The following is a 22,667-nucleotide window of genomic DNA, read 5'->3' as shown; positions in this document are numbered from 1 at the left end:
GCTGTCGAGTCTCTAGTTTCCAATTTCTCCAGTCTTGTCCTTATAGATTTTTTTTTTATTCTTTATTTTATGATTCTGTTACTAAGATTTTGTGAAACAAAAAAGGGTTGTTAAAGACATCTCAGTTATTTAGAGCTGTTGTTAATGCTTGGTGGTAACTTCTATAATAATGCTAATACTCTCCTTTTAAAATATGCTAATTTGGTCTGTCTTGGCCATGACTACTTTATATTATTGCCGTGGGATGATTGCACATTTCTATTTTGTTAGTTTAGTATCCATCCATCCATTTTCCTGCTAAATCCAACTCAGGGTCCTGAGTATGCTGGAGCCTATCCGAGCTGTCATTGGGTGAGAGGCATGGTACAGCCTGGAAGGGCCACACAGAGTCAAATGAGGCAAATAACCGTCCACGCTCACACTCACTCCTAGGGACAATTTAGCGCCACCAATTACCAACACCTAACATGCATGTTTTTGTGTGGTGGGAGGAAGCCGGAGTTCCCGGCGAGAACCCACGCATACACAGGGAGAACTCAGCTGGGATTCAAACCAGGAACCTTATTTAATGTGTTTATACTTATATTTCTTACTTATATTGTCTATTGTTATTTTCAATGATTTTATTGCACATTGTTCTGTTGTTGTTTTTTTTGTCTACTGTACAAGAAGAAGAAAAACCCGGGTAGTGACAGATGTCTCAGTCACCAGGGGGCAGCAATACGCCTCTGGTTGAAGCATAATGAAGGAAGAAGAAGATATCCCGGCTTGCATTGCTGCTGTGTCCGACATTATCGAACAGAGCATGTCGAATGAGCATGGTAGTTGGATTCCGTAGGTCAGATATCAAGCGCACACTGTGGAGTCTTCTCTTTCTTCAGGATGAGCGGCCTGCGGACTATCCTGACCTCCACTGCGGTGATTGGTGCCCTGGGGCTCGGGTATGGGATGTGGTCGGTGATATCTCCAGGCGAAGAGAGGCGGAAAGAGATGATGAAGGTGATTCTATGTAAATATACATATATATGTATCAGGAATTATGATATCACACTCGCTGTGAGTTGCACTTGCATTTCTTTTAGTTTTTGACGCTTGCAGCTCAAAGATTGCCCTTCCGTGAATGTCCGTCACATGGTGACATACAGACTGAGAAGCACCTTGACACGTCCCTTAGATCTGCCCTCAATGTGAAACAATATAAATGTTAGAGTGATCATATTACACTAGTGTGACCAGATTCCAATTCACCAGATGTGGGACAAAGACTGTTTGTGTGGGACAGTGTGGGATAGCAATGCATCGAGGTGGTCTAAAATAACTTTAAAAAAAAACCTCTCTATTCCGCCCTTTGGCTTGTAACATTACTCTGCTTTGCCATCTGGTTGATTCAGTAGCACAAAACAGACTGCAAATAAAAACTTTCCCAGGTTCTCTCAGGTAAGAAAACATGGTCAGCATGGAGCTTTCATGCTATTTCACAGTCCCTCTCGAGTAAACACACCAGACTGTGTACAACTGAGCAGAATAGACAGTCAGGGCTACAATTGTCCTTTCAATTATAGAGCTTTCTGTGAGTCTGCGGTGTCTGTGTCGTTTCACGTCGGATTCACCTCCGTGTGAAAGGGAAAAATGATTCGAGCAAACTTTCCCAGAGCACAAAAAATTCGAGCACTTTCCCAGACTCTCCTTGCACTGGTTTCACCCAGGGGAAGATAGTTTCCCAGTCTTTGTTGTAGCTGCATTTTCTTTCCTTGGTTGTACGAGTCGTGCTTTTCTCCCTTTGCTGCATGCCGGTGCCGTTTGCACTAGTGATGTGTCGTTCGCGAACGATTTGTTCGATATTAACTAATCTTGTATATGACTCGGGAGTAACGAGTAGTTTCAGTGAGTGATTCGTTCGTTTTCACGCAGTACCCTTCCTCCCCATATGACAGGCGGCTGCTGCATAAACTCAGTCAGCACGACAGGAAACAGTTTTGATTCGTTCCTCGCACAGGAAACAGTTTTGATTCGTTCCTCGCACAGGAAACAGTTTTGATTCGTTCCTCGCACAGGAAACAGTATTGATTCGTTCACGGCTCAACTCCTTGGGGCTTCGTTCATCTGTCACGTGACAGGCTGAAGAGCAGTAGGCGCAACAGTTTCACAAACCGGATCATTCATACAGATCGTTGTTTCGTTCAATTGTCATGTGACTGCAGCTCAGCTACGGGCTGTGGACTGAGGAACGAAGGAGGAAATGAATGACGTCTTATTTGTGATGTTCATTCATTTGTCATGTAATCATAATTAATTAGTGGTCTTCGGTTCTTGTAGATGTGTAGATATGTATAGTGGTGTTGTGTATATCATTCGTCAAGTGTGTAAATAGATAAATGATTATGTAATAATGTGAATAAATACTTTTGAAAATTATAACATGCTGATTTTGTGTTATACTCTGACTGCCACAAAATAATAAAATATAATACATTTTTCATTCATGAAATCACAATTAATCGGTGGTATAAATTTGTATTATATAATTTAAATTCAGCTAAACTCCTGATTTTTAATAGCTTCTTTACTTAATTTACTCTGTTTTTATTTTTTTGTTGCGCATATTCAAAACTTTCTGCGCATATCTGTGTTCTCTGAATTATTGGGAGAATAAGTAATAATTTAATAAGATTTATTTTATTATTTTTTAAAGTCTACCTGCGCTATACTAATCTGTGCATTGCCCTGCGCTTCTGCGGTATTCTGTCTGACAGACACATAACCGTTTAGGATCGTATGAGAAAGGAGGTGGAAACGCATCACAAATCCTCACATAACTTAACTTCAGAGCATCTGCTAAGTGCAGCTCACACAGAAGTCTTTCACACATTGGCAGCGCAAGAAGGGGTTCACTTGCTTACAGTTACGGCTTATGCCGGTGTCGCATCAGCTGATTTGCGTCGGGAAAGATTCGCTAAGGAGCTGAATTATTAATACATTTGGCTTCGACTGCCTGAGCTAAATGATATTTGGTGTGAAAGGGGTTCATTGTTAAATTCTCATGTGACATTTTAATGACACACAGTCTGGGCTACTAAGAGTGATGAGATTATGTGCCACAAATCGAGTGCCACTCATCCAAGGCTCTATGGGGGACAGTGACCCATCCCCCACACATCCCCATACATTTACCTGAGGTGCCAGTTAAATCAGATCACAAACAACAGACGTCTGAGCAGGTCAGAAAAATGAGTGACATTTGGAACCACTTTGGTGAAATTTCAGCCACCAAAGCCAAGTGCAACATTTGTAAAAAACATTTATCAACCCAAGGAGGAAGCACTTCAAATTTAAGAAGACACCTGAAAGCAGCCCATGTAACTGTGCAGTTAGCACAAGTGAGGGTGGAGAGGGATGATGGAGCCATTGCAGCAGCTGCAAATATTTCCACCAGCAGCACTTCATCTGGACCTCCAATCACTGCTGCTGCAACATCCAGTACACCAGCAGCACCCACCACCACCCAAGCAGCAGTTAGGCCACAACAAACGCTGATGGGCACTTATGTGACAAGGCCAATGGATCCACTAAGGCTGGATGAAGCACTTGTAAAAATGATTGCCTGTGACTATCAACCATTCTCCATAGTTGAGGACAAAGGCTTCAAAGAATTTTCAAAGACCCTGGACCCTTCATATACTCTGCCTAGCAGGAAAACACTGTCTCAAACTCTACTGCCCAACATGTATGGAAAGTTAAGAGCTGAGATACAGGAAAAAATCAAGAGAGCTCCTGCTGTATGTCTCACAACAGACTGCTGGACATCTGTGACGACCACAAGTTACAAGTCTGTGACCTGCCACTATATTCAGGATTTTGCCATGACCTCCCATCTCCTGGACTGTTTTGTCTTGACAGACAGACACGCTTCTGCTCACTTGGCAAGTGAAGTGAGGAGAGTGACAACTGAATGGGGTGTCAGTGACCGAATTGTAGCTTGTGTCACAGACAATGCAAGCAACATTGTGGCAACCCTGAGAGACCACCTGCACTGGGACCACATACCATGTTTTGCCCATGTGTTGAACCTCATTGTTAAAGCTGCCCTTAGGGAGGTTCAGGGCACAATTCAAAAAATAAAAGCTGTGGTTGAATATTTCCACAGAAGTACAGTTGCCTCAGACAAGCTGAAGGCCACACAGCAACAGATGGGCCAGGAGCAACTGCGTTTGAAGCAGGATGTGGCTACAAGGTGGAATTCAACATTCTACATGCTTCAAAGATTCATTGAGGTGAAAGATCCAGTCATCTCGACCCTGGCACTTATCAATGCACCGCTATCCACACTGTCCACCGAGGAATGGGGAATTGTCCAAGAAACAGTGGACATTATCAAGCCTTTTGAGGAGGTCACTGTTGAAGTTAGCGCTGAGAGGTATGTAGATAATCATTGTTTATATTAAATTAGAATAACTTTTATTGGATAAATAAGTGTACACATAAAATGAATTGGACTCCTATCTAATTTTGCTCTTAATGTACATGCACCTAATTACCACTAACACCATATTTTAAACAAAAAATATAGTTAGTGATGGATTCTGAACTGTATCCTTACTGTTAGAAAAGGAGTATGACATTGACTTTGTAATAACTGTTATAACTGCTTTTAAGAACAACATTTGAATAATTTAACCATGTGTGTCTGTATGTTTGTGACAGCTTCTAAAGTTATCCTGATGGCAAGGGGTATTCAGAGGATTGTTGCTAGCCATCAAAGAAATCTGTCCATCCATCAACCAGTTCAAAAACTGGTGGACTGCCTGATGGCAGAGATGCAGAAGAGGTTCAGCAAGGTGGAGCAAATTGAGAAGCTTGCTGATGCCACTTGTTTGGACCCAAGGTTCAGAAAGCATGCCTTTATAAACAATAAGGCAGCAGATGATGCTGTAAAGAGAGTAACAGCTGCTGCAGCACACAATCACCCCAGTCACAGTGAGGAGGAGGAGGGTCAAGATCCTGCAGCGGTTGCCAGCACAGGGGCCATGTTTTGGGAAGACTTTGATGAGAGGGTCGCAAACACCAGGGCTTCCACTTCATCTGAACCTACCACACCAAGCACCTCAGCTGCTGCCATGATGGAGATGCGGGCCTACCTTGCAGAGCCACTCCTACCACGCACATCAGACCCTCTGGCATGGTGGAAGATGTGCTCGCCAGTATTTAAAACTCTGTGTGAAGTGATGAGGACAAGACTGTGCATTGTGGCCACATCTGTGCCCTCTGAGAGAATTTTCTCAAAGACTCGGCAGATCATCACTGACAGACGGAACAGGCTCAGCCCCTCCAAGGTCCGCGAGCTTGTGTTCCTTAATGCCAACTTACCTTAGAGCAGGCCCTAAACTGCTTGATATAGCTCACTTGTGTTACTTTTACTTAATTGTGCAATATTGTTGTTGTTGGTTTGGATTATTTTATTTAACTTTATTCTTATTTAAATTTTGCTATTTAACTTTAATTATGTCCCTTAGATGTGTATATTTTTATTGTGTATATAATGTGTGAAGTGTGTTTGAAAATAAATACTTTTGAAAATTATATCAGCATATTGATTTTGTGTTATACTCTATCATAAAATAATAGAATATAATAATGATAATAATAATATAATAATGATGACAATAATAATAATAGGACACAATAAATGCACCATGTAACATTTTAATGAACTTATTGTTACTTTTTTTCTCACTTAATTGTGTTACTAATTGTCAAAATCAATGTGAGTTTTACATTCACTTGTCCTCTACCAGCTGTCACGTGACAGGACTGAACGGATCGTTCAGTCACCGAGTCACTGTGGTGCTTTAAACAACAATGGCAGGGAGGATACAGACACCTTATTGTGTATTTACTTTCCCAGGTTTTCACATGGTTTGAATTGTTTGTGGCATTTTGTGTTTTGTATTTTGTCAGCTCAGCTGAAGCAAATTATGTTGCCTTGAGTGTTAAGTGTTGAGAACCGTGGCCATTTTGTGCAACGCCCACGGTAGGGTTACAACGCCACCTGCTGGAAAAATGAACGAAATGATTCGGTCAAAGATTCGTTCAATTTACTGTTCGAGAGTAAATGATCCGATTCAGCCAAAAGACTCAAAGTTCCCAACACTAATTTGCACTGTTTTTTTGTTGGTGGGCGCGCCTGCGTCCGCGTTACCGTTTGATGGACATAATCAAACAGCCCGCCCCGCCCCCTGATGACAGCCTCACTGCTTTCTCCACACAGCAATTTGATGAATGCCAGATTATAAGACACGCATTTCAAAACAGGAGTCTGTCAATAACAATGAGGGACAACGTCTCAATTTGCGGGACTTGTGACAAGTAATGAAAATGCGTGACTGTCCCGCACAAAGGGGGACATCTGGGGCCTCATGTACAAAGACTTGCATGAATTTCCTACTGAAACATGGCGTACGCTCAAACCAAAATGCCCTCCAACGTACAAAAATATCCGGATGTATCAATGTGTGCCTATGCATGAATCCAAGCACATTTCTTTTGTACATCCCAATCAACGTTGAATTGAGTACTCAACTCCTCCCTGTCCACGCTCCTACTTAAATATGTAAAAATATTTAAATGAGCTCTGCACGATCAGAAAATAAAGAAAAAAGAAGAACTTGACGGAAAGCAAGATGGAGGTGCTACTTTCTGGAGGCCCGCAAAAATGTGCTCTTTGGCATGCTAGCAAACGTAAGAGGAGTGGGTGGGAGAGCGTGAGCCTTTAATGCTGTGAGGTCTGAGAAGCACGCACAAGCAGAGGTGAAGAAGAAGTGGTCTGATATTAAGGTGGATGTGAAGCGGAGACTGGCTGCCCACCGCCGAAGTGTGGCCAAAACAGGGGGGGGGGGGGGGCTGTTTGAACAGAGAGTCGGCACAGCTATGGGTGACACTTCTCTCTCGGGGTGGGTGTGGGTGACTCTGATCACCCCCAAGGTGAAGACCTATATTTGTGTAACTAACAACAAACGTGTACAGTAACTAGTTCAGAAGTGCGCCGGGGAAAAGGTGAGACTAATCACCATCAAAAAACAGCAAGTTACTAACTTTAACCACTAACTATGATGCTGTGAAGACGGGATAGAAATTGGGGGCGCACACGCTCAATGCACGTCACGGGGAATAATATTAGGACAATTACACGAATAAAGTTACTCACCAAGAAGCCCACCCATCACGCACAGTGCCAGCTTGTAGTCTGTTCCCAACAATGCTGTTACTGAATGTATGAATCGTGCGCTGACCCCAATTAATCCAATTAATTCATTTCAAAATAATCCAATTCATTCATATAGAGCCAATTAAAAAAAACAATATCCTAGCTAAGGAAACCAACAGATTGCACAGAAACTTGCCTTCAGTCCAATCTCCCGACCTGAGCCTGTGGCGACTGTGGAAAGGAATGACTCCCTTTTAACAGGAAGAAACCTCTAGCAGAACCAGACGCAGGAAGGGTGGTCATCCCCCTCGACCAGCTGGGGTTTGAGAAGACAGAAAAGAGGGGGGGAAAACACCATAACACCATTCAAAGGACACCTGTTGGAACATGGAAACAAGTTAATAACCACAATAATGTCACATGTACATAATATCATTTGAGAAATTAAACGAAGGGGAAAGAGAGCAAAGTGAGGAAAGGTGTGACAGATGAGGTCCCCCAGCAGTCTAAGCCTATAGCAGCTTAACTATGGGATGTTTCAAGATTACCTGAGCCAAGTAATTACACAGGATTACACTGTGTGTGCAGTCGATAGCTCCGAAAACTGGCTCTCGCTGCAAATTGTGCTTTAATGTTGGCCTGTTCAACTGCTTTGTGGGAATTTGATATACCTGCTGAGATGCAGATAATTCCGTCCCACTCGGCTGGCATGGCTCGGCTCAGGGTCTACTGGCACAGTCCCAATCGGTTGGCCAGCTCCCTCTGGAATGCCCCGGTTGCTTAAACCCCAGTGTGCACATCACCTGTGGCACAAGCAGCGCATGGCTCCTCCCTGTGTTTCGCTCCAGCGCTGGCCGCAGCTCTGCGCACAGTTCCAGGAGGATTGCCCTCAAAACGGCTGATGAGCCAGTTGTCATCATGTGCCACCAAATCCTCTCTGTCTCTGAACACACACTTTCTTCAAATTGCACCATTTGCAAAGTCTTCCCATACCACTAAAGCAGCCATTGTTTTTAATGGTATGCATTGCACCACTTTGCGCATACTTTTATATTCACTCGTGTTGCAGATACATGGGTGTGTTAATTGTTTTTCAGTGTTAATTGTTTGTGTCTGAGGACACATTGTGTTCACATTTATTTAATTATAACAGTTTCCCAACATTACTTCTAAGTGTCGCCAAAGAATCAACAGCTGTAGAAAAGTGCGTACGACAGCCCTGAAGTGGAGGCACCGCACATTTCCATGGTCATTTCGCTCTTGATACATCTGATTGTTGACGTGAAAAAGTGTGTACGCCACTTTTTTGTGCTTACTTTTTTGTTCAACTTGAAGTATGTACCCGTTATCGTATGAGAGGCGGGTTTGGCATAAAAAATTATACTAATATGTTTATATGAGGCTGGAAAGCACACAGATGCTCCAGTCAAAACAGGAGATGTTGACAAAAACGAAAAGAAATGCTTACTCTGTGAATATGTAAATTGAGATATCACTACCCTCATTAAAATACGTTGGTCTATAATCGCCTGTGTGTATTGTATTAAATAAATAAAAAGAAAGTCTCTGTCTTATTCTGACAGATAGAAAGCTGTCTGTTCTATCATAAAAATACTTTCTAGTGACTTAATATAGCATAGATTCAAAGCATTTCATAAGGTCGATCTGGTTATGGACGTGAACAGACAGACAGCGAGATTGTCATACTGCACACTCACTTTTTTAATAAATACAATGAGGTTATTTTCAAATGTTTCAAAGTAAACGGGATCAAGTGTTTGAGTAATCAGTTTTTGGCTCTCATGAAGAATCTTGTCAGTCAAACTGCAGCTGGTTTTTGACTCAAAGGGAGTCTAACAGTGACTCTCACTGTCTGCACTGATGCCATTTTTCTTTTCTTTTTTTTTTTTTTGCTGTCTCAGGGATTTGATTGCTTGGAAGGTGGTGTATTTACATGTGTTGATGATCTTGGAATCTATCCTGCTTCTCAGCAGGTTGCCCTACTTAGCCACTCATCTTACTTTGTAGCACAGCCCCCTGTTCATGAAACCCGGAGGAAGAAAACCCAAACACCACCTTTCACCTTACCAGAGGGGTGAACTACAAACTGAGATTAGTTGATTAGCCAGCTATGTTGAGCTCAAAGTCAAAGTTTTCAAGGTGGTTCACTTTCAGTCTGGCAAGATCACTGTGGTGAACTTAGGCATAACCTGCTCCAGAGCAGTTTACTTTCAGTCCTGATGATTTCTCCAAAAGCAAAATCAGACTGAAATTACTTTTAGATGTTGTTGATGGATGATGTGTGACATAACAAAATTTAAAGCGCATCATTTCTGTTTAACAAATGTCAGATTATTGGATAGCCTTACTGGCAGAAAACTGATCAGTCAGTCAATGTGCCAAATGTTGATATTTAATCACCAAATTTGCCCATTATAGAATATTGATGAAGTGATTTCTTTTCAGTTTTGATACACCAAGGATTTTGACCACAACTTTAAATCATTCCTTCAGACCAGAGCTCAGAGTTGTATTCACAGCTTGTGATGTAGCTTCTCAGCTAAAGGAATATGTTGGACATCCAAACCTCTTGATCCACCAAAGGCTCCAAGGTTTGCAGTTACAGTAAAACATCATGTAGGCTGTGTTACCATGGGCATCATACATTAAGTTGACCTATCAGAATGGCTTATGCAAGTTTACATATCTTGTAGGGATGGAGTGATTTTCGATTGGATCGGTGATCAATGGGAGGATTGTTATCTTTTTTCAAATGGCGATCATTGGGGCAATCTTGAATAAATTTAATGCCATAAGATGTTAAAGAAAAAATCTCTAGAACCCGCTTTACTGTGTACTTAAAAATGTTTCTCATGGAGCAGCGTGTCTGCATACAGAGCCCTTTGATCTGTGCTACTGAGCAGTGAATATTAAAGTCTTAACTTGAAAAAGCTGTTTCGCAGAAACAGTGAGAATGCTGATGAAGTTGAATAGGGATAGCTGACAATGCTTAAAAAGCGGAAAATCTTTCAATTGCTGAAAAACCAGTTGCTGAAGTCTTGGTTGAAGGAATTTGAAGTTGAAATAACAATAGTGGAATGATTTAAACCTATTGGAAAAACAGAATATTTGATGAAATGCCCGGAAAAAAAAAGGGAAGATTTTTTGTTTTTGAAACAGTCATTTTTCAAAATTGGCTTAATATTTGAAAAAGCTGACCCATTGGTAAAAGCTGAATGTCTGTTGAGTCGTTTAAACTTGAATGGTGTCTCTAGCTGAAAGTATGTAGCAGTAGTTGGGTTGCTAAGAGGAGAAAATTTTGAAATTTGCCTAAAATTTGAAAAGAATGTTAAATATTTGAAAAAGTATAAAAGTTATAAATACCAAAAGTGAAAGCCTTAATCTCCTGAACGAGCTGAACGTTTTGATACCAAAATAGTTGAAATCGGTGCGAGTATGCAGAAGAAGTTCGGTTGAAAAGCGGAGGGAAAGTTGAAATTCGTTCGTGTTTTTGAAACTGTCATATTTCAATAGTGGCTTAATATTTGAAAAGGCTGCACCAATTGGTAATAGCTGAATGTCTTGTGACCTGTTTAAAGTTTGAATGGTGTCTCTTGCTGAAAATCTGCAGAAACAGTTAGGTTGGAAAGAGGAGGAAGTTTTTGAAGAGTTGAAAGCACTTTCCATTCATTTGAATGAGGAAAAAAGTTTAACCAAAGTTGAATAGTTTAAAAAGTGTAAAAGATATAAACATCAAAAGATATAGCACAGATCTCCTGAATGAGCTGAACGTTTTGATACCAAAATTGTAGAAAGAGGTGAAAGATTTCTACAATTTTGAAAGAAGTAGTTAGCGGACAAAAAGTGTACGGAGTAATAATAATAATAAAGAGAAACAGGAAAACAATAGTGAGAATGCTTTCTAACATTCTCACATGCTTTCACAGCATTCTCACAATTACACCCTTTTGCATCTTTTTTCGGAGGTGCGGACGCAGACTCTCTTTGTCTCCTCTGTTCTTCATCTTCTTGCTTACCAAACATTTCTCTGTACCACAAAAGAAATAATTCATGCATTTGAAAAACAATAACTTTATTAAATACATTTTTTAACCATGACACTTCTGTCTGTGCAGATGTGGCGCTAAACCTATATTTATAAATAAATGATTTACTGTAATAAATGAAATAATGTGCAAACAAAAAATCTCAGTATGAGGGTAGATTGTCTTACAAAAATATAAATGCTACCAACATAAAATAACTTCAGAATAATAAAGGTTTGTCTATCATTAGACATTATTTCGAACGAACTTAGAGCTTAACGATAAAACACTGCAGCCTACTGTAAAAAAAAAAAACGGGAAAAAAAGCGTACTTTTGCTTACAAATTATTTGACAAGAAGACAAGCATGTTGAATTTCTCTGGCGTTAGCAGACTGTGGTACCGAGTTACAACATTCCCCGCTTTACTGAGAATGAAGGCGGGCTGGTCGCGGGAATGCACAAACATTTCCGTGCCATTTTTGCCATGAAGGAGAATCGGCTTTCGTTTCCCCTCCACCATTCAAAGGCATTTGTTTCTCTATCCGCGATCTCTTCTTGGAGGTAATTTTCCATTTCAGTGTGTGCTCGGTGCTCAGACATTAAAACAACAGTTGAGTCCGCTTTGACTCTCACAGGTAGTCTGAGGGTGTCCCTCTTCAAGAATAGCACCATCTCATCCTCCAGCTGGCATCTGATATAGTCCAGGTCAGCTGCACTCATGTGACTGGCCCTGCACCGCGGGTCAAGGAGGGTAGCTGTGCGCATTAACTGGTCTTGTCATTGTCTCCAGGATTGCTGGAGCAGCTCGACACAGTGTCTTTCTCCTTGAGGGTATCTGTCATCAGGTGCAGCAGAGGCAGCAACGATGAGATGGTGAGGTCACGCTCACTTGACATAATGTCTGTGAATTCAGAGACGGATGTCAGTCCCTCTTTGATAGCCTCCAGCACGCTTACATCTAGCCAGCTTATGGTTGGTAGTGTGTGCCGGCTCTTGTCGTCAGCAAAAACCCTTCTGATGTGAGGAAGCAGCACCCTATTTTTTGATTGACAACACTCCAAGCTGGCCAGCAAATGGTGTATGATTTTAAACCAAAAAACACCAGAATGAAACAGATTTGGCTATCGCTTAGGTTGTATTTCTTAGGCTATATTTTACTTAGAGTTATCAGAGAAAGCGGTTTCTTTATCCCTTGTTGCTCTTGTTCTTTCATGAGTTGCTGCTGCCTTTGCCAGCTGTGTGAAAAGGTTCTGTTTATTTGGCGACACACACCGAAAGCCCGGTCTGTTTTGGCTTTTTCTTTATTAGAGGCATTGTTGCCCGCCAAATTCAAATTATGCCCCAAAGAAGCTGATCCATGGCCACTTCAGATCATGAACAGCATGAACAACTATGTTGGCTCCATTGTCAGTTGTGATGCAGACCACTTTGTCCTTTCCTACTGCCCATGCTTGCGACCCATCCTGAAGTGCTTCAGCGAGCACCGCTGCGGTATCACTCCCTGGTGCATAACCTCTGTCTCAAGACATTTTGATTTTAATGTTCAGTCTTTCGAAACATAGTGGGCAGTTATGGACATATAGGGACACATGTTAATGCTCGACCACATGTCCGTAGTTAGAGCAGTGAAGTTGGCCTCTTTTAATTCACCGGTGATCTCCCCTCTTAGCTGATCATACAATTTCGGTATAGCGGTCTCAGAGAAATATTTCCTGCCTGGCGGCTCATAATGTGCATTCAGTGTAGCCAGCATTTTTTTTTTAAACATTCTTTCTCAACTGTCTGAAATGGGACTGAGTCCTTCGCCAGATACCTCGCAACAGCTGTTGTACACTGGGCCCATCTTTCGCTGCCTTGCATATACTTGGTACATTTAGCAAAAGCTTCGGATATTGTGGGCTGACGAGATGGATTTGTGCTTGATCCGTCCGCAGCACCGGTTGGGGTGGTTATCAGGATCTGGAATGGGCCTTCCCTGCGCGGTTTGTTCCACACCTTCCTTTTTATCACCTTCGTGAAGGCCGAGTCTCCAATATTAAGCTCTGCTCCAACCTGTAATGGCAAAGTCTCATTCGGAACATTATTATATTGACTTATATCTTTTGTTTCGAACATCTTTTTCAAATAACTCGCGAGAGTGTCATCACCCTCATACTGGTGGCATGCAGTTTTAGCTCGGTCTGGGATAGAATATGGTCTTCCATACATTATTTCGAATGGAGTTAAAGATTGACCTTGTATGTGAGTTATCCTCATGCTTAGCTGAACTAAGTGTATGCAATCAGGCCATTTTCTCCCTGTTTCTTCCATTGCTTTTCTCAGTTTCAGCTTAATTGTTCCATTAGTGCTTTCCACTGGCCCTGCACTCTGGGGGTGATAACCACAACGTTTTTTTTAAGTTTATGCAGAAGTGATCTTCTATCTTTTGGATCACTGCATTCACAAAATGACTTCCATTATCACTCCTGATAATCTGTGGAATCCCAAACGTAGGTATTATTCTTTTGCATGATGCTTCCTTTTTCAATTTTAGCTGACCCATCTACAAACAAAATTTCTCCTCCTTCTAAAGCCACATCTGTTAGGTCAGGTCCAGGTTTGTAAACCTTTTCTGCCTCTGCTATACAGTTATGGGGTGTGCCATCTTTTTCAGTTGGTTTCAGAGTGGCGGGATTTAAACAAGTACAGCGTTCAACCGTCAGGTGTGGCTGTGAGAGGAGTGTGGTTAGACACGATAAATGTCTTGCTGGTGATAGAAACTTCATATTTGTTTGCAGAAGCAAAATGGAGACCGAGTGCAGGAATAGAAGTGTTAGTGGGTGGAATAATACTATTTCAGCTGAGGCATGAACATTCATTGCAGCTGACAAAACTGCTTGTACACAGTGGGGTGTGGCTGCTGCCACCGGATCCAGTCTTTTAGAGAAATAAGCTACCGGCTTACTTTTAGTTCCATATTTTTGTGATAACATTGAGGTCATGAATCCTACCCTACAGTCCACTGTTTGGAAGAATGGCTTGGTATAATTAGGCAGAGCCAGCGTCCCTGAGCCTGCTACAGTTTGTTTTAGTTTACAAAATGCATCTTCAGCACTGTCTGTCCATTTTATCTTTTCTGAGGCTGTCATGGGTTCTCCATATATAAGGTCATTCAGGTGTTGAGTTAGCTGGGCATAGCCAATGACCCAACTTCTGCAGTAGTTTACAAGACCTAGAAAGGACACCATCTGCTTTTTATTAGCTGGCTTGGGTGCTTGCAAGATGGCTGTCTTTCTGCCTTCATCTATTTTCCTTCCCTCTTTAGTGAGACAGTGGCCCAAATATTTCACTTCTGAGGTCCACAACTGAAGCTTATTTTTGCTCACTTTGTTTCCTGTGTCTGCTAAATAATGTAGCAGTGCTATGGTGTCTTGTTTGCATTTCTGTTGTGACTTTCCTGCCACTAGGATGTCATCTACATATGACAGTATCTGGCTACCTTGGGGCGGGATGAATTCGGCTAAGCAATTTGCTATAGCTTCTGCAAAAATAGTTGGACTCTCTGCATAACCCTGGGGCAGCCTGGTAAAAGTTTATCTTTTTCCTTCAAAAGTGAATGCAAACCAATACTGAGAGTCTGGATGAATTGGGATGGAAAAGAAAGTATTACTCAAATCTATAAAAGAGAAATGAGTTGACTCTGGTCACACCTGGTTTAACAGTGTGTGTGGGTCTGGAACATTTGGGGATCTGACTATCACAGACTAATTTACTGGCCTTATATCCTGTACCATCCTCCTTCCTGTAGATGGAGGCGCTTTCTTTACTGGAAAAATAGCTGTGTTAACTGGGGAGTCTGAGCAGGGTCTAATAATCCCTTTACAACGTAAATCTGTAATCACAGGGCATATCCCTTCAATTGCATCAGGCTTCAGGGGATATTGTCGTGCTTTAGGCCTGTTTTCTGTCTTTGGCCTAATAATAACAGGCTCCACACCTTTCATCAGTCCCACATCAGCGTTGCCTTGGGACCATAGTGTAGGTGTCAATGATTCTAAAGCCTGATCTTGTTCTGCAGTGAGGGTCATAGTTCACACCAACCGTTCCTCCAAATGGGTTTTTGGGGAACATATCATTACCCAGTTTAACAGTTTCCTGTAACACTGTGTTGAGGGGCTGAATGCCAGCCTTTCTGCCCATCAGGTCTCCAGTCTGTGACGTCTTTGACGTACCATGCTGATTGGTTCAAATGTTTCCAGTCTGTCCAGCCATTTATGGCAGCCAGTTCTAAAGCCTGCAGACAGTTGTCTTCTTTCCAATAACATGCGGTAAGAACAACACTTTGTGGGCCTGATCGATTAAAGGCCTTGTCAAATGCATAGTCTGGACCAGTGGTTTTCTTAAACCTCACTGTGACATGATAACCACCTGGGGGAGAGGTGCTCTTTGGGCGACTAGTGACTTCAGCTGTCAGATCAGCCAGCTGCTTTGCAGTGACTGCTACATCGACAGTTGGTAAGTCTAAGGACCAGTGATAATGTGGTTCCCCAGAGCCTTGTATAACATAGGCCTCTGCGTATTGGCATGCCACCATTCCCCCATTTTCTCGTGGGTAGATGGCAATTTTCATTTTTGCCATAAATGAAGGTTAAAGGGGCAAGCTGAGGAGAGAACCATCTGTCCCCAGGAACCTCCACCTTGGTCTGGAAATGATATCTTTATTTTGGTGGACATGGGTTTCTTTCGCACCTCTCCACCTGCTGATCTTACAGAAATGCTATCTTTATATCTGGGGAACTTGTGGCAATCATCTCTCATCACAGTGCGACACGCTCCTGAATCACATAAATACACATATGGTCTCCCTTGGACCAGTAAAGTAATTTGGGGTATGCTATCAGCCATTGTGCAGATATCCGCAAAATCCAACATCTCATCCACCACTCTTCCTCTCCATTTTCTGCACTTGGCTGCTCTCTGTCTAGTCACTGCTGTTTCCCTTTTTCAGGATAGTTTCTGCTGAAATGTTCTGACTTGCCACATGACCAACAACCTGTGTCTGAAAATTTTCCTCTTCCCCTTCCTCTGGGAAAGCCTCTACCTCTCCCCCTGGAGAAACTTCGACCTCTTCCTCATCCCCTGTTGTCCCAGCTTGGACCTTCCATATAAAGCACTTCTGCATCTCCTCCCCCATAATCATCACAGCTGTCTGCCACAAACGCATCAGCTTTCTTTTCTCTGTTCTTCTTTTTGTTCTGTGTCACTTTTTCTGCATGTATGACCTGATCCACAAATTGAGGAAGAGTGGATGTGGGGAGGTGAACTGGGGTTGTTTTATTATACACAGGGACAACCCGGGGAGAACATGCACACTAAACACAGAGAACCCGCACATGCACGGGGAGAACATGCACACTAAACACAGAGAACCCGCACATGCACGGGGAGAACATGCACACTAAACACGTAGAGAACCCGCACATGCACGGGGAGAACATGCACACTAAACACAGAGAACCCGCACATGCACGGGGAGAACATGCACACTAAACATAGAGAACCCGCACATGCACGGGGAGAACATGCACACTAAACACAGAGAACCCGCACATGCACGGGGAGAACATGCACACTAAACACGTAGAGAACCCGCACATGCACGGGGAGAACATGCACACTAAACACAGAGAACCCGCACATGCACGGGGAGAACATGCACACTAAACATAGAGAACCCGCACATGCACGGGGAGAACATGCACACTAAACACAGAGAACCCGCACATGCACGGGGAGAACATGCACACTAAACACGTAGAGAACCCGCACATGCACGGGGAGAACATGCACACTAAACACAGAGAACCCACACATGCACGGGGAGAACATGCACACTAAACATAGAGAACCCGCACATGCACGGGGAGAACATGCACACTAAACACAGAGAACCCGCACATGCACGGGGAGAACATGCACACTAAACATAGAGAACCCGCACATGCACGGGGAGAACATGCACACTAAACACGTAGAGAACCCGCACATGCACGGGGAGAACACGCACACTAAACACAGAGAACCGGCGCATGCACGGGGAGAACACGCACACTAAACACGTAGAGAACTGGCGCATGCACGGGGAGAACACGCACACTAAACACGTAGAGAACCGGCGCATGCACGGGGAGAACATGCACACTAAACACAGAGAACCCGCACATGCACGGGGAGAACATGCACACTAAACACAGAGAACCCGCACATGCACGGGGAGAACATGCACACTAAACATAGAGAACCCGCACATGCACGGGGAGAACATGCACACTAAACACGTAGAGAACCCGCACATGCACGGGGAGAACATGCACACTAAACACAGAGAACCCGCACATGCACGGGGAGAACATGCACACTAAACACGTAGAGAACCGGCGCATGCACGGGGAGAACACGCACACTAAACACAGAGAACCGACGCATGCACGGGGAGAACATGCACACTAAACACAGAGAACCCGCACATGCATGGGGAGAACACGCACACTAAACACAGAGAACCGGCGCATGCACGGGGAGAACATGCACACTAAACACGTAGAGAACCGGCGCATGAACAGGGAGAACACGCACACTAAACACGTAGAGAACCGGCGCATGCACAGGGAGAACATGCACACTAAACACGTAGAGAACCGGCGCATGAACAGGGAGAACACGCACACTAAACACGTAGAGAACCGGCGCATGCACGGGGAGAACACACACACTAAACACGTAGAGAACCGGCGCATGAACAGGGAGAACACGCACACTAAACACGTAGAGAACCGGCGCATGCACGGGGAGAACACGCACACTAAACACGTAGAGAACCGGCGCATGAACAGGGAGAACACGCACACTAAACACAGAGAACCCGCACATGCACGGGGAGAACACGCACACTAAACACGTAGAGAACCGGCGCATGAACAGGGAGAACACGCACACTAAACACAGAGAACCCGCGCATGCACGGGGAGAACACGCACACTAAACACGTAGAGAACCGGTGCATGAACAGGGAGAACACGCACACTAAACACGTAGAGAACCGGCGCATGCACGGGGAGAACACGCACACTAAACACGTAGAGAACCCGCACATGCACGGAGAGAACACGCACACTAAACACGTAGAGAACCGGCGCATGAACAGGGAGAACACGCACACTAAACACGTAGAGAACCGGCGCATGAACAGGGAGAACACGCACACTAAACACAGAGAACCCGCACATGCACGGGGAGAACACGCACACTAAACACAGAGAACCCGCACATGCACGGGGAGAACACGCACACTAAACACAGAGAACCCGCACATGCACGGGGAGAACACGCACACTAAACACGTAGAGAACCGGCGCATGCACGGGGAGAACACGCACAATAAACACGTAGAGAACCGGCGCATGCACGGGGAGAACACGCACACTAAACACGTAGAGAACCGGCGCATGCACGGGGAGAACACGCACACTAAACACATAGAGAACCGGCGCATGAACAGGCAGAACACGCACACTAAACACGTAGAGAACCGGCGCATGCACGGGGAGAACACGCACACTAAACACGTAGAGAACCGGCGCATGAAGAGGGAGAACACGCACACTAAACACGTAGAGAACCGGCGCATGCACGGGGAGAACACGCACACTAAACACGTAGAGAACCGGTGCATGCACGGGGAGAACATGCACACTAAACACATAGAGAACCGGCGCATGCACGGGGAGAACACGCACACTAAACACAGAGAACCCGCACATGCACAGGGAGAACATGCACACTAAACACGTAGAGAACCGGCGCATGAACAGGGAGAACACGCACACTAAACACGTAGAGAACCGGCGCATGCACGGGGAGAACACGCACACTAAACACGTAGAGAACCGGCGCATGCACGGGGAGAACCGGCGCATGCACGGGGAGAACACGCACACTAAACACGTAGAGAACCGGCGCATGCACGGGGAGAACACGCACACTAAACACGTAGAGAACCGGCGCATGCACGGGGAGAACACGCACACTAAACACGTAGAGAACCGGCGCATGCACGGGGAGAACATGCACACTAAACACGTAGAGAACCGGCGCATGCACGGGGAGAACATGCACACTAAACACAGAGAACCGGCGCATGAACAGGGAGAACACGCACACTAAACACGTAGAGAACCGGCGCATGCACGGGGAGAACACGCACACTAAACACGTAGAGAACCGGCGCATGAACAGGGAGAACACGCACACTAAACACGTAGAGAACCGGCGCATGCACGGGGAGAACACGCACACTAAACACAGAGAACCCGCACATGCACGGGGAGAACATGCACACTAAACACGTAGAGAACCGGCGCATGCACGGGGAGAACACGCACACTAAACACAGAGAACCCGCACATGCACGGGGAGAACACGCACACTAAACACAGAGAACCCGCACATGCACGGGGAGAACATGCACACTAAACACGTAGAGAACCGGCACATGCACGGGGAGAACACGCACACTAAACACAGAGAACCGGCGCATGCACGGGGAGAACATGCACACTAAACACGTAGAGAACCGGCGCATGCACGGGGAGAACATGCACCCTAAACACGTAGAGAACCGGCGCATGCACGGGGAGAACATGCACACTAAACACGTAGAGAACCGGCGCATGCATGGGGAGAACACGCACACTAAACACGTAGAGAACCGGCGCATGCACGGGGAGAATATGCACACTAAACACGTAAAGAACCGGCGCATGCACGGGGAGAACACGCACACTAAACACGTAGAGAACCGGCGCATGCACGGGGAGAACATGCACACTAAACACGTAGAGAACCCGCACATGCACGGGGAGAACACGCACACTAAACACAGAGAACCCGCACATGCACAGGGAGAACATGCACACTAAACACAGAGAACCCGCACATGCACAGGGAGAACATGCACACTAAACACAGAGAACCCGCACATGCACGGGGAGAACACGCACACTAAACACAGAGAACCGGCGCATGCACGGGGAGAACACGCACACTAAACGCGTAGAGAACCGGCGCATGCACGGGGAGAACACGCACACTAAACACGTAGAGAACCGGCGCATGCACAGGGAGAACATGCACACTAAACACGTAGAGAACCGGCGCATGCATGGGGAGAACACGCACACTAAACACGTAGAGAACCGGCGCATGCACGGGGAGAACATGCACACTAAACACGTAGAGAACCGGCGCATGCACGGGGAGAACACACACACTAAACACAGAGAACCGGCGCATGCACGGGGAGAACACGCACACTAAACACAGAGAACCCGCACATGCACAGGGAGAACATGCACACTAAACACGTAGAGAACCGGCGCATGAACAGGGAGAACACGCACACTAAACACGTAGAGAACCGGCGCATGCACGGGGAGAACATGCACACTAAACACGTAGAGAACCGGCGCATGCACGGGGAGAACACGCACACTAAACACAGAGAACCCGCACATGCACAGGGAGAACATGCACACTAAACACAGAGAACCCGCACATGCACAGGGAGAACATGCACACTAAACACGTAGAGAACCGGCACATGCATGGGGAGAACACGCACACTAAACACGTAGAGAACCGGCGCATGCACGGGGAGAACATGCACACTAAACACGTAGAGAACCGGCGCATGCACGGGGAGAACCCGCACACTAAACACAGAGAACCCGCACATGCACAGGGAGAACACGCACACTAAACACAGAGAACCCGCACATGCACAGGGAGAACATGCACACTAAACACGTAGAGAACCGGCGCATGAACAGGGAGAACACGCACACTAAACACAGAGAACCCGCACATGCACGGGGAGAACATGCACACTAAACACAGAGAACCGGCGCATGCACGGGGAGAACACGCACACTAAACACAGAGAACCCGCACATGCACGGGGAGAACATGCACACTAAACACAGAGAACCCGCACATGCACGGGGAGAACATGCACACTAAACACAGAGAACCGGCGCATGCACGGGGAGAACATGCACACTAAACACGTAGAGAACCGGCGCATGAACAGGGAGAACATGCACGCTCCACACAGAGAGAACCCTGCTCTCTTCCTATGAGGCGACGGTGCTAACCACCAGCCCCCAATTATTCTAGATGTTTCAAATATAAATGTTTCAAATTCCTTGGAAAAAATCTGAGAATAAAAGAAGGCTGTCTGACAGGATAAAATAACTCGTATCCAAAATGAGTCTAACATGGTTGTAGATGTATCATCCTTTTCATAAAGACTGATTGTTTCAACCGGGTGCGATGCACAAGAGCAAATAACTTATGGTCATAACATAAAGTAGTTGGTCTCCAAATATCTCTGTTTCATGCAGGAAGGTTTTTAAAGTGGTTTTCATTTGTGATTTTTATTCTTGGTCTGCCTTTGATTTTGCAGGCTAACGAAATTCAGGATACTTTTCCACATTCTCTGAGCCACCTTGCTCTAGATCAAATGCATCTTCAATTCCCTAATAACATGAGAAACTCGTGTAACTTAGATTTTTAGGACTGTAGTTTTGTATGAATTATAAAGGATAAATTTGCATTACTTGTCAATTCATGAATATTTTCAAGGAATTCCATTTTCTGTTTGAAAATATTCTTGCAAAATATTTGTATTATTGTCTGGCATCACAGATTTGTACTTTTTATTTGTACTCTAAATGTCAGTATTTTTTTGTCCATTCATTTTCCTGAGGAACTGTAGTAATTAACTGCATGTCTCTTTCTTGATTTATTGACCCCCCCAGAATCTACCTGAATCAAACCCAATGAGAATGGAAGAGACCAGGCAGAGGAATGCTATGGTGATGCAAGTGCTTAAAGAGGCTGCTGAAACCAGTGACAATCTTGCAAGAGGACCTGCAAAATAGATGGACCCAACTCTGTTAACTGCAAAGTCTGCATGTTATTGTGAGCTGCTGATATGCAGGGCCACATCTTGTTCACACATATGTACATGTATTATTGTACGTTGAAGTGGTTGTCTAATGTGCAGTTCCAAACATTTATTTGCATTTAGTTGTTTCATTAAAACTCTCTAAACAGAATATCTTCTCCGTCTATAGGGTTGGTTATGAAAAGGTTTTTGAGCATATGTGTACACATGTACATTTGAATAACCAATTGGAACCTATTTATATGTATATATATTTTTTCTAGTTTTATTCTAATACCAAGGAGGAAACATAAAAAGATAGACCCAACATTCTTCTTGAAAATTCTCATTGCCTTGTGTGTGTAGTTGGATATATCCTGTTCATCCTTCTTCCTGTGTTGAAATTTGAACAAAGACACAGAGCAAAATCATAAA

General features: G+C 44.4%; 2 protein-coding genes across 2 annotated transcripts; both read left to right on the top strand.

Annotated features, from left to right (window-relative positions):
- The first annotated feature begins 764 nt into the window (after positions 1-764).
- On the top strand, positions 765-22,404 carry uqcc3 (ubiquinol-cytochrome c reductase complex assembly factor 3). Its single transcript, XM_072388596.1, has 2 exons — positions 765-999; positions 22,105-22,404. Exons 1-2 carry the CDS (start codon positions 883-885, stop codon positions 22,225-22,227), a joined length of 240 nt encoding a protein of 79 aa, XP_072244697.1. The 5' UTR covers positions 765-882; the 3' UTR covers positions 22,228-22,404.
- LOC140310319 (uncharacterized) lies at positions 2,713-5,502 on the top strand. The gene is made up of 2 exons (XM_072388595.1): positions 2,713-4,414; positions 4,702-5,502. The coding sequence occupies exons 1-2, from the start codon at positions 4,309-4,311 to the stop codon at positions 5,367-5,369; spliced, it is 774 nt and encodes a 257-aa protein (XP_072244696.1). The 5' UTR covers positions 2,713-4,308; the 3' UTR covers positions 5,370-5,502.
- Positions 22,405-22,667: the final 263 nt, after the last annotated feature.

The sequence above is a fragment of the Leuresthes tenuis genome, unplaced genomic scaffold, assembly GCF_036924035.1.
Source record: "Leuresthes tenuis unplaced genomic scaffold, fLeuTen1.0.hap1 SCAF_6, whole genome shotgun sequence".
In the NCBI taxonomy this organism is placed as follows: Eukaryota; Metazoa; Chordata; class Actinopteri; order Atheriniformes; family Atherinopsidae; genus Leuresthes; species Leuresthes tenuis.
This window is presented reverse-complemented; position numbering and strand designations above follow the sequence as displayed.

Bases quoted from the DNA above. Each gene is read 5' to 3' on its own strand.
- LOC140310319 (XM_072388595.1), top strand. From the start codon at position 4,309: ATGCACCGCTATCCACACTGTCCACCGAGGAATGGGGAATTGTCCAAG. The intron at 4,415-4,701 runs GTATGTAGATAA...TGTTTGTGACAG, and splicing joins GTTGAAGTTAGCGCTGAGAG to CTTCTAAAGTTATCCTGATG.
- uqcc3 (XM_072388596.1), top strand. From the start codon at position 883: ATGAGCGGCCTGCGGACTATCCTGACCTCCACTGCGGTGATTGGTGCC. The intron at 1,000-22,104 runs GTGATTCTATGT...TGACCCCCCCAG, and splicing joins GGCGGAAAGAGATGATGAAG to AATCTACCTGAATCAAACCC.